Raw genomic sequence first — 15219 nt, forward strand, 5'->3', positions numbered from 1 at the left:
AGAGAGCTCCTATGTGACGCCTTCTTGGAGGCCGGACCATTACGGCACACCATTGTTAAACGTGACATAATATTGTGCGCATTGCCCTTAGTGTGTACGGCAAGGGGATCTTCGCTATGTCAACCGAAGAAGGAGTAGTTAGACAGGATACTCATGTAATCTTTATATTTTCTTATCTCTTGTATTCTTTTCCTCCAAGATGTACTCCTCAACAACCTGTACGCGTATTTGGGCACGCACCCCATCTATATAACAAGAACCACGTCGGCCAGGATAGGCAAGACGTTTCCCGTATAGTCGCACATGGTATACAGAGCAATCTTCTTCCATCAATCTAGCTAGTCCATCTCCACCAAAAGTGCGCAGCAGGCAGCAGCCATGTCTTCATCAGCCTCCTTCCAGCCGACGCTAAGTGGTGGAGTCCCGGAGAAACTCTCCCGCACCAACTACGTTCTGTGGCGAACACAGATCACGCCGCAGCTGCTGGGCGCCGGTGTCTTCCACTACGTCGACGACACGGCTACCGAACCGGTCAAAGTCCTTGTCACCAAGGACGCCGCTGGGAAGGAGACCTCTAGGCCGAATCCTCTCCATCCGATCTGGGTGAGGGAGGACCAGCAGGTCCTTGGATACCTGCTCCAAAACCTCTCCAAGGAGGTGCTCGTCATGGTGACCATGATCACCACAGAGTGGGAACTCTGGGTGGCACTGGCGAGCATGTTCTCGTCGCAGTCACTCAGCCGCGTCAATAACACCCGCACATCGCTAATCAACGCGCACAAGGGAAATCAATTGGTGGTCCTCCTACTTCGCCGCCATGCGAGGTCTCGCCGCGGCCGGCAAGGCCATCCCGGATGACGAGCTCATGTCCTACATCATCCACGGGCTGGACCAAGATTACTAGCCCCTGATCTCTGCTCTGGACGCCCACGCTACTCCGGTAACCCTTGATGAACTTTTTGACATGCTCAGTAACTTTGACCAGCGCATGGCTGCTTCCAGGGGCCGCGGTGGCGGCCCTCATTCGCGTGGCTCTCCCCGTGGCAAGGGGAAGTCTGAATTCGGCGGTGGTGGCTACTCCAACAACCCTCGCGACGGCGGACACTCTGGCAGCTCCAAAGGACGTCGCGGTGGCGGCTCCAACAAATCCCGTCCGGACATGCCTTGCTGCCAAATCTGCGGCAAGCCTGGTCATATGGCGAAGGACAGCTGGTACTGCTACGAGGAGGATGATGACTCCTCACAAGATGAAGAAAAGGTTGCCGCGGCGGCCGATGGCTCCTATGGAGTTGACACAAATTGGTACGTCGATAGTGGCACCACCAACCACATCACCAACATGCTCGAGAAGGTTACCATGAAGGAGAAATACCATGGCAAAGATCAAATCCACATGGCCAGTGGTGAAGGTATGGGTATACGTCACATTAGCCATTCAATTTTTAATACCCCTAGTTGAAAAATTCATCTCAAAAGAATCTTGCATGTTCCTAGTCACAAAAATCTTCTTTCCGTTCATTGAATTGCCATTGACAATCATGTTTTTCTCGAGTTTCCTCCTTATTTCTTTTTGATCAAGGATCAGGCAACGAAGAAAATCCTCTATCGAGGTAGATGTGTTCGAGGGCTCTACCAGTTGATTCTGGAGTTTAGAAGATTCAATAAACAAGCTTGTGGTGCTATATCAAGCTTTCGTCCACACGATGGCACAATCGTTTAGGACATGCCTCTTTTTCTTTGGTTGAAAAATTGCTTAGGAAAAATAAGCTCCCGTTTGTTGGTGAGCGCAATATTGAAACTATTTGTGATTCATGTCAGTGTGCTAAGAGTCGTCAATTACCTTATCACATATCTACTAGTGTCTCCACCAAACCTTTGCAATTGATTTTTTCTGATGTGTGGGGACCTGCTCGCTCCTCCGTCGGCAGACACACATATTATGTGAGTTTTATCGATGACTACAAATTTTTTTCATGGATCTACCTTATTAAGAAAAGGTCCGATGTGTTTCAAGTTTTTCAAAACTTTCAAGCACTCGTTGAAAGAAAGTTTGACAGCAAGATTATAGTTGTCCAATCCGATTGGGGGGGGGGGAATACGAGAAACTCAATTCCTTCTTCCAAAATATAGGCATATCTCACCATGTATCTTGCCCACACGCTCACCAACAAAACGGGTCAGCCGAACGCAAGCATAGGCATATAGTTGACGTCGGTTTGGCTCTCCTAGCAGGTGCCTCCTTGCCTCTCAAATTTTGGGATGAGGCCTTTATTACAGCCGTTCACATCATCAATATGTTATCTAGCCGTGTCATCCACAATGAAACACCCATAGAATGTCTCCTCCACGTCAAACTAGACTACATATCTCTCTGTGTCTTTGGCTGTGCTTGTTGGCCAAATCTCCATCCTTACAACAATCGCAAGCTCATGTTTAGATCGAAGCAATGTGCTTTCCTTGGGTATAGTGCTCAACACAAAGGTGTCAAGTGCCTTGACATCTCTACTGGTCGGGTATACATCTCTCGCGATGTTGTTTTCGATGAGACCAAGTTCCCCTTTGCGGATCTCCATCCTAACGCCGGTGCCCTCCTCCGCAAAGAAATCTTGCTTCTACCATCTCATCTCTCTGGCAATGACCAAGGGGGCATTAATAATTGTGATGATCATATGTTGACTAACCCTCTTACCAGCCTTCATGAGCCTTTTGATGATGCAGAAAACAGCAGTGAAAAAATTGCAGAAAATGGTGCGGCAGAACGATATTTCATGTGCCCTGGCCCGGGGGACAAATATTCCCCGGGATCTGGTCAGGAGTTGCAGCACAGCCGATCTCCTTCGGGATTTGCGCCTGGCAGCGAATCAGCCGTGACAGGCACAGGCGGGCGTGCGGGCACGACAGCCGCAGGTGGGCATGCGGGCGACTCCGCGTCAGCCACGCGGCAGGCCCTGGCGGGCCGCGGCACCTCTCCTCGCGCACGCGAAAAGCCACTCAACAGGTGGCAGGCCGGCGCTGGCTCGAGCCGCGCACAGCTTGAGGCCTAGCCGCGGGTGTACAAGCGGCGCACTGCGGTTCACCTGACGGATGCGGGGCCAGATCATGCCGATGACGGGCCCAGGCAATCACGGGGGCATGATGACGCACTCCAGCCCAGATCTTCTGTGGCCCAAACACCATTCGCGCAACCGTCGGCGGCCGTAGAAGATCCGGCCTCGACTGCGAACGCGCCAGCTACAGGCGACGCGGATTCTGGCGTGGTGGACGGATCCTCCTCGGGATCAGGAGAGGATCAGCCTGGCTAAGGCTTGGGATCTTCTGTGCCGACGGTCTCTGCAGAAGCTCCTATTATTGCTACTCTGCATCGTACACGGCTACAACAAGGGGTAATTAAACCTATTGATCACAAACATGTTACAAAATATGGGCTGGTATGTTCGACAGGTGAACCAGGAGAACCCAACACTCTTGAAGAGGCTCTTGGTGATGCAAGTTGGAGAAAGGAAATGCATGATGAATTCGTGGAACTTAAGAAAAACAAAACATGGCTACAAGGCTTCAGGATGAAAAGGAAAGCTGATGGAACCATTGATCACTACAAGGCTGACTTGTTGCAAAGGGCTTTAAATAATGGTATGGTATTGACTATGAGGACACGTTTAGTCCATTTGTTAAAGCTTCCACCATCCATCTTGTTCTGTCTATTGCTGTGTCCAGGGGATGGAGTCTACGACAGCTAGATGTACAGAACGAGTTCCTCCATGGTGTTCTGGAAGAAGAGGTTTACATGAAACAACCTCATGGGTTTGTGAATGCACGTGCACCTACTCATGTGTGCAAACTTGACAAGGCCTTGTACGGACTGAACAGGCTCCAAGAGCATCGTATTCTCGTCTCAGTAAAAGGTGCAAGCACTTGGCTTTGTTCCTTCAAAGTCTGACACCTCGTTATTTATTTACAACAAGTCAAATATATCTATATTTGTTCTCATATATGTCGATGATATCATTTTGACAAGCTCATCTGATGAAGCAATAACAGGACTGTTGAAGGATTTGAGTGCAGAGTTTGCTCTCTAGGATCTAGAAGATCCACACTATTTTCTTGGTATTGAGGTCAAGCAGCACAAGGATGGCCTTCATCTCTCTCAAGAAAAACACAACAAACCTAGTAACAAAGGCTGGTTTGCAAAGTTGTAAGCCTGCACCCACTCCTTCATCTAGCACAGAAAAGTTATCTCTTGCTGAAGGAGAGCTTCTGGACTCAAAAGATAGTACAAATAAGCCTAGTAGGTGCACTTCAGTACTGACACTCACCAGACCAGGCATTTCATTTGTTGTTAACAAAGTATGTCAGATCCTCCATGCACCTACTACTGTTCACTTAACTGCTGCAAAACGCATAGTAAGATGTGTGAAAAATACCTTGAGCATTGGCCTAAATTTCAGCAAGTCATCTTCTACACTTATCAGTGCTTTCTCTGACTCAGACTGGGCAGGATGTCTGGATGACAGACGGTTAACTAGTGGTTTTGCAGTATTCTTTGAACCTAACTTGATATCTTGGTGTGCAAGGAAGCAAGCCACTGTTTCCAGGTCCAGCACAGAAGCAGAATACAAGGCATTGGCCAATGCAACAACAAAGATCATATGGATGCAGTCTATTTTGAAGGAACTAGGCATGAAAAGCACTAGAGCTCCATGCCTATGGTGTGATAATTTAGGTGCTACCTATCTATCAGCAAATCCAGTCTTTCATGCTAGAACTAAACACATTGACATAGATTTTCACTTTGTCCGAGAAAGAGTTGCAAATAAACTCTTAGACACTCGGTTAATTCACTCCAAAGACCAAGTTGCAAATGGTTTCACCAAGGCTCTACCCACAAGAAGTTTTGTAGACTTCGATCATAATCTCAACTTGATAAAGTTGTGATTAAGGTAGAGTGTTAAACGTGACATAATATTTTGCGCATTGCCCTTGGTGTGTACGACAAGGGGGATCTTCGCTATGTCAACCGACCGAGGAGTAGTTAGACAGGATACTCATGTAATCTTTATCTTTTCTTATCTCTTGTATTCTTCTCCTCGAAGATGTACTCCTCAACAACCTGTATGCGTATCTGGGCTCACACCCCATCTATATAACACGAACCACGTCGGCTAGGATAGGCAAGACGATTCACGCATAGTCGCACAACCATAGGGTCTGTGATACTGTAGTGGCTTGGTCTGGTTTAATATAGCGACTCAGTCCGTGATACTGTAGTGACTCTGTCCATGATACTGTAGTGACTCGGTCCATGATATTGCTCGTAACGACTAGGAAACTGACCTTAGTGCCCAATCTTTAGCCCCCCACTGCGTGCCAGGAGGATGAAATACCATTCAGGGAGGATCTTCCTGCTGTCAGGAATGAATTCAAATCTGCACTAGCCGCGCTGCTCAATGTAAATCCATTCACCATAATTCTTCAGGAGAAAAGTCCACATGTTTACAATTCTGTAGTTGCCACCATGTTTAAGATTCAACCCTCAACTAACCACTAAGTTCATAAATGAATCCCCGCCCGGTTTTGACTCACAAAAACGGTTTTGACTACTGAGCCACGTCAGCTTTGCATCCTTACATTTGGAATCTACCCAGAAAAGCAACCCCCCCCCCCCATCTGTCTCTAACCAGAGCTCCTCCCTGACATTGGTGCCGTCAGAGATAAGGTCACCACCCCTGGAGATCAACGGTGCTTCCCATTGGAACCGCGACTACCGCAGGAATGCCAGGAGTGGCGGACGCTAAAATGCCATCAGTGGTGGGTGAAGCTATCAGCAGCACCCGCCACAGATCTCCCGCCGCCGCTAGTAGGTCAGACATGGAGCCAGGGCAACCTCCACTAGTAACTAGGTCTCAAAATCAGTATGTTCCGTCCAAAATGTGTGTAGGGGTCTTACTAACCCGAATGGAGGAAGTGACTTGCTATGTGGAGGCAAGCACTTAAAATTCATTGGAAGTTAGAATGGCAGCCAAGGTTGGCGAGTTTTGATATCTATGGGAAGTTTATTTTATTTTATTTGGTAACCTCAGCCAATAACGCATAGCCATTACACCTCCGACTAGACAGAGAAGGGATCTCATCGCCATATGTGGGCGACTTAGCTCCCAGTCGTCGGCCCATAGGTCGCCCCAGGTTCGGCGACGTTCCTTACAGAATATATGCAAACTCGGTGTTTTCTGCATGAACTCGGCGAAACTACATTGAAATTTGTACAAAAAACACGAAACATGCAAACTACGTCTGAACTACGCCTAAACTACGCCAAACTAAGCCTAGCCGCCACCGCCGCCACCGTCGCCGTCGTCTACATGCCGAGAAGCCTGTAGAAGCGGGTGTAGTCGCTGCAGTCGCCATCGTCGTCGTTGTCGTCGTCGTCGGGCGGCTGGCTTGGGCCGACGCCGTCCCTGCTGCAGCCCTGGCCAGGGTCGCCGAGGAGCGGGGGCGCGCTGGACGACCCGGCCTGGTCCTCCTTGTTGCTGTCGAGGACGATGGTGCCGCCCTGCTCGCGCCCGCGGTGCCGGGCCTGGAGCTCCGCATATGCCCGACGCTGGCGGCGTACCTGCTCCCGGACGTAGTCCTCCTTCTCCCACTTGAGGGAGGACTCGTCGTCGGGGGCCGCCATCTCGACGTGCTCCGGCTTCACTGGGAGCAGCCCCGCCTCCGGCTTCAGTCGGACCAGGCGGAAGGAACCGCGCGGGGAGGGCCGGGCACCCTAGTTGATGACGAGGGCACCGTTGCAAGTGCGGCGCCCGAGCGGCGTCTCCTCCGGCTCGGGCTTGACGGGGCGAAGCGTGGCCGGCGAGCTAGAGCACGACAACGAGGACGACCCCGGCTCCATCCGGCGCGGCGTCCAGGAGCTACCACGGCGGTGAGAGAAGGACGACCGCGGCGGGTACTCGAGGCGTGGCACGTTGCTGGTCTCGATGTGGTTGACGACGGCCTCGAGAGTGCGGCCTGGCACGCCCCACCACTCGCGCCGCCCATCGGCGTTGAGGCGGCCCCGCGGGATGACGTCGTTGGTGGAGGCGATCTGCTCCTCGCGACGACGTTGCAAGTACATGGTCCAGAGGCCGTGGCTGTCGGCGGCGTAGCGCAGCTCGTTCCGCTGTTCCTCCGTCAGGGACGAGCGAATGCGGGTGATCTCAACCCGCCACGCCGCCCCTTCGGGCACCCGGTGGCACCAGGCCGCTGCCGGCGGTCAGCCTCCACGTCCCCGGCACCCAGGAGCGAAATTGGGCATGGGGCAACTGGGGCTGTAGCCCCAGGAGTTACCCAACTAGCCCTTATACATATAGCAGCAAATATTAGGATGGTGTGCCTCTCCCACCCTCCCCTTCCCCTTCCTCGGGCGACGATAATAGAGTGAGACAAAATCCCCAATCCGCTCGCCCCCTCCACCTACCCCGCATCAATTCGAGCTCTCCCCACCCCCAGCTTCCACCTACCAACTCTCATGGTGGGGGCGCGTCGCCGAGGGTGCAGCTGCCCCACCGTCGTCAGTGAAGGACCCGACACCTCTGCCCATCCTACACCAGCGTCGCGCCATCGATCCCCCTCGCCGGGTGAGGGAGGTTTGCATTCGATCCGCCTGTCCTCTGCATTTCGTTCTCGCTTGTTTGCTTTGCATTCACGGAGGATTCAGTCCAAAGTTTTGAAGGAGAGTTCAGCAATTCAGTTAGTTGATTTGGTTAAATCTAGGGTTTCCCCTGATGTGTTGATTGATTCTACTGAAGCTGTTGTTGTTTCTACGGCATCTAAGTCTGAGGTTAATTCGAATTCTGGTGATAGCCTGTTGAACAACAAGGCGACGATAAGTCAAAAGCCGTCCTCTCTGCCCAATCAGGTCGTGACAGGTCTCGGTTTCAAAATTCATGACCCTGGTAGGAAAACGCATTCTCAGGTTACGCGTCCGCGTAGACAAGGTGACCTAGAAACTAGAGAAGAGCACTTTGGCCAACTCTGGCTCATTCCTTCCCCTCCCCGCCGCCGCCTACCTCCACCACCACCACCCCCTTGAACTACTCCTCCTTCCTCTGGATTCACTTGTTGGATCCGGAAGGATTTGATCGCCTCTCGTTCGTTCACGGCCGTTGATTTCCACCCTGCCTCTGCCGCGTCTTTGATCCAATCCCAAGGACCATCAAGGTTTCAAGGGAGGGTATGTGCCCTGGATCCCTCTCTTTCGCAGCCGTTGTGAAGCGAGGATTGGCGATGTCTGACCGTAGGAATGCTGTTGCGGGATCTGGCGCAAGCGGCCCTTCGAAGGCTGCCACTTAGAGAGCCAGCTCGCAGGGAGGGAGGAGGCAGCCATCTGCCCCGACCTCTAAGGATTTGGCACCGACACCAAAGCCTACCAGGTCCACAGCCTCTATGGCTGCCTCGTCCGAGGTACAATCTTCTCAATCCGTGGAGGTGGAGATGGAACAAGTTTTAGATCCTAGGTACAAGGACATGATCTGTTTCGACTGTGGAGGTCCAGGGCATTATGTTGGAAATTGTATCAAGCCAAAAAACATGCTTTATCTGTCAGCAGAATCACAACGTGAATAACTATGCTGCCTGGACTAGGGTTCAGCCAACTGGTGCCTTTTTTGGTAGTGGTGCAAATGGACTTGGTTTTTACCCTGTGGCCTGTTGCTAATGAATCCAATTGGCCGAATTTCCAAAACTGTGCTGTAGTCAATATCCTTAAAGGTGATGTGGAAAAAGAGATGTTGCTGAGTCTTTTGACTGCTACTTTCTGTAAGACTAGACAATGGCCTTGGCAGATCAGGGGCCTATCCAGCAAGACATTCCTAGTGAGATTTCCTCCTTGGAAAAAAAGTTGAGGATCTCATTGAACTGCCTGGTTTTTCCCTGCCCCAGGATGTGTCTATTACACTAACTGAGTGGAAAGGGGCATGTGAACCTTTTGGGGAACTTATTGAGGCTTGGGTGTTAATTAAAGGAATCCCTCCTAAGTGGTGCACATGGAAAGTCTTTGCTCAGATTGCTTGTTTGTTTGGTGTGCTTACTGATGTGGACTGGAATGGTATGTTTAGGACTTTCTTTGAGAATGTTAGAATGAAAATTGCCTGCAGGGATCCTACAAAAATTCCATTTGAGAGACTCATTGAGATGAAGAATAAGTTATTTTTACTCGGCTTTACTGTTGAAGGTTTTGAGCAAGTGGGTGGTGTTGATTCTGTTAATGATATTGAGGATGATGAAGATATAGAAGGAGAAGGTGCAGCTGAGGGACAGGAGGATGAAGGTGTGAATGCTCAGAAGGATGGCCTATCTGAAGACTTGCTAGATAGTGAGGAGGCAATTGATGAGTTTGATAAGGCTAATTTAGCTAATCAGGAAAAGAACAAACAGAAGGGGCCCCAGTCTGGCATGTTTTGCTCTGATTCTGATCATGAAAACTTTATCCTAGAGTGTGCTGCTGCTGATAAGGAAGATCAACTTATAGATGAGAAAGGAAATGACTCTGAGGATGTGTATCCTTCTGGATTTCTAAGCTTCACTCCAACAAAACCCCTTGTGGGGAATGCTGAGGGGACAACCAACTCTAGTGGTAAACTTGAAAGTATGGAGTATTGTGAGAGTATTCTTAGATCTGTAGACTTTTGTGAGTCTGATGAAGAAGAATCCAAGGGTGATGAACTAGAGACTCTTCCCCCTGAAGCTGTCCAGGCCATACAAAATATCTCTTTGAAGAGATCAGTGCTGAAAACCCTTGATCATGCTCGGGATCAGGGTCTGCTCACTTGGAAAAACAAATGGGGGCATGTTCTGGTTCAGAAACCTGCTACTAGGGGACATGGCAATGTGAATATCATGGAAAAAGCTGCTGCTTACAAGAGGAAGCAGAATCAGTAAATCCTTCACTAACACTGATCATAACACTTTGTTTGACCAAATGAGTAAAATTGATTTATGCATTGGGGGTGATGATGCTAATAAACATGAAACGATTCATGATTAGATTGCTGGGGAAAAAGAGAGATGCTTGGCTTTTGCCAAGAATAACCCTGAAATTGTTCTTCCAGATAATCTTGCATTAAACTAAGATGATTTGTTTGGGACCCCTTTGGATGGTTGCTCTCTCAAGCCAATGGGCACTGCTGATGCCTTGACGAGAACTCCAAAGGTCTTAACACAAGTTAGGCCTTTTGGTTTGTCTCACCCTTTCAAAGTTTCTTAAATGATAGGACTTATTTGGAATATTAGAGGTCTTGGTCAATCTGGGAAAGTTCAGTGCCTTTGTGATACTATTGCTCGAACTAATCCTGATTTTATTGGGTTTCGAGAGACTAAGAGAGAAATTATTTCTGAGGGTTTCCTCAAGGCTATTGGTAGGACTAGTAATTTTGAATGGCATTATTTACCTGCTATTAAAACTGCTGGTGGGATCCTTTTGGGTCTTAGAAAAAGTTTATTTGAAACCATTGGTTTTGTTAATCATGAGTTTTCTATTAAGGCCACTATTAAAAACAAGGAGGATGGTTTTGTTTGGAACTTGGTGATAGTGTATGGCTCTACTTACCCGGAGTTGAAAATGGATTTTGTGGCTGAACTTCATGATATCTTAGGCTCTGCATCCTATCCTATTTTAATTTGTGGTGACTTCAACCTCGTTAGGAATGAGAGTGAGAAGAGTAGTGGGTTAGTTAACTAGCATATCACCTTTCTTTTTAATGATTGGATTAATAGATGGGGACTGCTGGATATTTCTATCTCTAATAGGGGCTATACTTGGTCTAATAATCAAGATAACCCTATTTTTGCTATGTTGGACAGAGTTGTTGCCTCTGTGGATTGGGATTCTCACTTCTCGATGTCTTCCCTAACTGCTCTCCCTAGAGTCGGGAGTGACCATACTCCCTTAGTACTAGACACTGGAGGGAGGAAATCATCTAGTCCTAAGATGTTCCATTTTGAGAAATGGTGGATGCCACAAACTGGCTTCCACCAGATGGTTCATGAGACTTGGTCGACTGCTTCTTCCACTATCTCTTCTCTAGATAACTGGTTATCCAAAACCAGACTGCTTAGGAAGAAGACAAAAGGCTGGGCCATTAATATTGAGGCTGCTTTAAGAAAAAAAATAAAAAAGCCCTCCTTATGGAGTTTGACCTGCTTGACGTTCTATCTGAATCCTAGCAGCTATCTGCTGCTGATCATGATAGAATGAAAGATGTGAAAACAGAACTGGAAGAGATCTGGAAAAAAGAGGAAACGACCTTGTGGAGGAAATCCAGAGACAGAAAAATTCTTGAAGGGGGTTGTAACAATGCTTATTTCCAAGCCCTAGCAAATCACAGGCATAGGAAGAACCATCTTTCTGAATTACTAGGCCCTTCTAGACCTGTGACCTCCACTGATAGCATGCTGGGAGTAGCTACTGAATTTTACAAAAATTTATTTGCTTATGAACCTAAACCAGATTTACACTTAGGAACTGGTTTTTGGTCTGAGACAGAAATGATTAGTGAGGATGAACGGAGAGACTTAGAGAGATCCTTTTCTGAGGAAGAGATTAAAGAAGCAATTATGAGCTCATATGCTAGTGGGGCTCCTGGCCCTGATGGGCTATCTTTCCTTTTTTATCAAAACTTTTGGGATCTAATTAAAAATGACTTTATGTGAATGATCAGGGATTTTGAAAATGAGGATTTGGACATCTATAAGCTTAATTATGCCATTATCACCCTTATCCCTAAAATTCCCCAGGCCAGAGAGATGAAAATTTTCAGACCTATTAGTCTTAGTAATTGTGTTGTGAAAATTTTCTCCAAATCCATGAATACTAGGGTTTCCCCTACTTGTGCTAAAATCATTTCACACAACCAGACTTCTTTTATTAAAAGGGAGGTTTATCTTAGAGAGTGTGGTAATTCTAGTAGTTTGATTCTTAAACTTGATTATGAGAAAGCCTATGATAGAGCCAGCTGGGATTTTCTACATGAAATGCTTCTTTCTAGAGGCTTTGGGGTTAAATGGGTTGCCTGGGTTCTCAGCACCTTGAAACTTGGGACTTTCCAAGTTAGAATTAATGACACTAATGGGACACACTTTGTGGGAAAAAAGGGCTGAAACAAGGTGACCCTCACTCCCCCCTATTATTTAACTTGGTGGCTCATGTCTTTTCTAAGATGCTGGTGAAAGCTGTCAATAATGGGTTAATTGGTGGGCTCCTCCCACATGCCATCCCTGGTGGGGTGGTTAGTCTGCAATATGCTGATGATACCATTTTGTTCATCCAGGATTCTGTGGAATATACCAAGAATTTGAAATGGATTCTGACCTGTTTTGAAAAGATTTCTGGCTTAAAAATCAATTTTCATAAGAGTGATTTACACACCATTCATGTTTCTCATGCAATGTCCAGAGAATTTGCCCAGATTTTTTCTTGTTAATTTGATGATTTCCCCTTCAAGTACCTTGGTGTGCCCCTGCACTATAAAAAACATAGAAGCGAAGACCTGCAACCTATCATTGATAGGATTATTAGGAATATTGATGGCTGGTTAGGGAAGCTCTCTTGGCTTCATGGGGAAAAAGATTCTATGATGGGAGGGTGGGAGATTGGAAAAAACTTCTATGCTTTAAATATGCTACTGACAAACCAAATATTTTCTATGCTAAACCTGCCTTGGGATCTCCATTTTGGAGAAGCATCTCCTGGGCTTTTGCTGCTGCAAAAAACTTTTGAAGAGGGAACCCTGGGAATGGTGAACATATTGCTTTCTGGCATGATACTTGGGTTGGGGAATGTTCCCTTAAAACTGCCTTTTGGGATTTGTATGCTATCTGTCAACAACAGGATGCCACTCTGTCCCAGGTTTGGGATGGGGTACAACTGCGTCTCACCTTCAGGAGATGCGTGGATGAGTCCATGTTACGCAAATGGAACATGTTAGTTGACCTGGTTAAACAAACTACTTTATCCGTCCAATCAGATAGCCCCGTCTGGGGCTTGGAGTCGAATGGTCAATACTCTGTTAAATCCTTTTACAAGTTGATTAACTTTGGTGGGGTTCCCTCTGATATTAGAGATTTCATATGGAAAATTAAAGTCCCCCGAATATCCATGTTTTCTTGTGGCTGATGTATAATAACAATAGCTTGACTAGAGATAACCTTGCCAAAAGAAGACATGTAGAAGATAAAACTTGTTTTTTTTGTGCTGAACCAGAATTCATTCAACACCTATTGTTTGATTGCATTGTTGCGACCGAGATTTGGGCTGTGATTGCTGAAGCCTTTAACACAACCCCTCTTGTGTCTTTTGAATCTTTATCTTCCTTCTGGAAGAAGAAGAAACAATGTGAAGCTATTAATACTGCCACATCTGCTACCTTGTGGTGCTTATGGAGTTTGCGCACTGGTTTTGTCTTTTAGGGAAGAAGCTGGCGAGATATGCGATGTGTGTTGGATCAGGTGGGGGAAACAATCAGGCAGTGGAAAATCTTATGTTCAGAGGTCCAGGGTGCTCTACTTCTCCGGTGCTTAAGGCTTTTGGATCGGCGAAGAGGGGAACTGCTTAGAATCGCCTGGATTAGCTAAATGAACAAATAGACTATCTATCTTGCAATGGAAAAACTCTCTGTGAGAGATGTAATAGGGCTGTAGCTTTAAGACCTTGATGTATGTTCTGTGGCAGCTACTTTTGGTTGTCGCCTGGAGGTGTTAAACAGTCTGGTTCTATCGTGGTTGCCTTGGCTTTAATAAAAATTGGGGCGGGGGCAACCCCTTTCTTTAAAAAAAAATAGACGATTAGCCCCAGGCTTCACGTAGATGTGCAAGGCTTCAGCCCATTAGCCCGACTCAAGTGGATCGATCAGAACAGAAAGAAGGAAGTATACTTTTCCCAATCAAATCTGCCTCCATGGATACCGCTCAAAAAAAATATCTGCCTCGATGGATCAAATTCCCCCTGAACTCTAAAACCGGATCAATCACTCCCTGAACTTTGCAAAACCGGATAAATGTCACCCCTGAGCGGTTTTGAAAGGAACTGAAGGTGGTTTTCTTACCAATGATCTGACTGGGCAGCGGCAAGGAACGGTTTGGGGTTAAATTTCCCCATTTGCTCGACCTTCTTTTTTGCCTCTGTTCGCCGGCGGCGGACGTCAAATTCCTAACCACCGTTGCTTCCCCGACCGCCTTGACTTCGCCTACGAGCTCCTGGTGAGCGGGCGCCCCTCTTACTTTCTTCCCCGTCCGATTCCCTCACAGCGTCGCCCCGCTCGAGCTCGAGCTCGGCCGGCATGGCCATGGCCGAGATCGGCCGTGCACGCGCCCGCCCAGCCACACCGCGCGCCTAGCCTGCAACCGCCCTTGGCCGACCCCGCAGCTTCACAAACGCGCGCGCCCTCCCCTGGCCGGTCCTGTCGCTGCGCCGGCCGTGCTCGGGCGAGCGTTGCTTTCCTGGCAACTCGTACGGTGCCGGGCGGAAAGGAACAAGGATGACTACATAGTGAACAAGTGGGACTCTGCAAGTAGTAATAGCACTTGGAATTGGTTGGGATCAAAATCGCATGATGAAAATTACGTGAATCCTAGACGCCTCACATGAACAACAAAATTAACAGGGAAGCAAAGACCGGATTAATAGAATGACAGTGCTCAGATTGGTCAGAGAATCCCAGCTAACTTAGCTCATAGGCTCGAGGAGTTGAAAGAAGGGAAGGCGGAAAGATGCAAGTAGCGGCCGGAAGCACGACCGGGGTGGGCGCCGTACGAGTTCCTCCCGGCAGTGTGCGACCTCTGCCGCCGCTGTCGTGCGCGAGAAGATTTACAAGGAGGCTGTCGGCGACAAGATGCAGCAAGACAGTGGCAAGAGTGACGACAACGGCGACGTCTGTGTTAAACAATGTACATACGGTATATCTATAAACCGTATATTGTATGTGTGCGTGTAGATGTTGTGCTTGTGTTAGGTTGTTGCGATTGCATCTTATCCTAGCCTATGACTTGGAGATCAATCCGTGACCTAACAGACTTGTAATCCTTGTAATCTCGCAGCCCTTCGTGGCTATATTAACACGCACGCGTCCCTGCTGATAGGTATACGCTTGAGCCTCTCTTTCTACATGGTATAAAGAGCCTAACCCTTCCAACACATCTAGGTCATGTCTTCTTCCTCCGCTCCCATCGCCATGGCCTTCCCTTCCCTCGCAT

General features: G+C 48.0%; 1 protein-coding gene across 1 annotated transcript; it reads left to right on the forward strand.

Annotated features, from left to right (window-relative positions):
• Nucleotides 1–9411: 9411 nt before the first annotated feature.
• LOC147988039 (uncharacterized) lies at nucleotides 9412–13583 on the forward strand. Its single transcript, XM_087542585.1, has 3 exons — nucleotides 9412–9908; nucleotides 10264–10682; nucleotides 13438–13583. Exons 1-3 carry the CDS (start codon nucleotides 9427–9429, stop codon nucleotides 13581–13583), a joined length of 1047 nt encoding a protein of 348 aa, XP_087398711.1. The 5' UTR covers nucleotides 9412–9426.
• The last annotated feature ends 1636 nt before the right edge of the window (nucleotides 13584–15219 follow it).

The sequence above is a fragment of the Triticum urartu genome, chromosome 2A (assembly GCF_056163025.1).
Source record: "Triticum urartu cultivar PI428250 chromosome 2A, HENAU_Tu73, whole genome shotgun sequence".
NCBI lineage: Eukaryota > Viridiplantae > Streptophyta > Magnoliopsida > Poales > Poaceae > Triticum > Triticum urartu.

Coding starts and splice junctions, on each gene's coding strand:
- LOC147988039 (XM_087542585.1), top strand. CDS start 9,427: ATGTTTTGCTCTGATTCTGATCATGAAAACTTTATCCTAGAGTGTGCT. Junction 9,909..10,263: donor TACAAGAGGAAGCAGAATCA/GTAAATCCTTCA, acceptor TTGGAATATTAG/AGGTCTTGGTCAATCTGGGA. Junction 10,683..13,437: donor CAACCTCGTTAGGAATGAGA/GTGAGAAGAGTA, acceptor TTTGTCTTTTAG/GGAAGAAGCTGGCGAGATAT.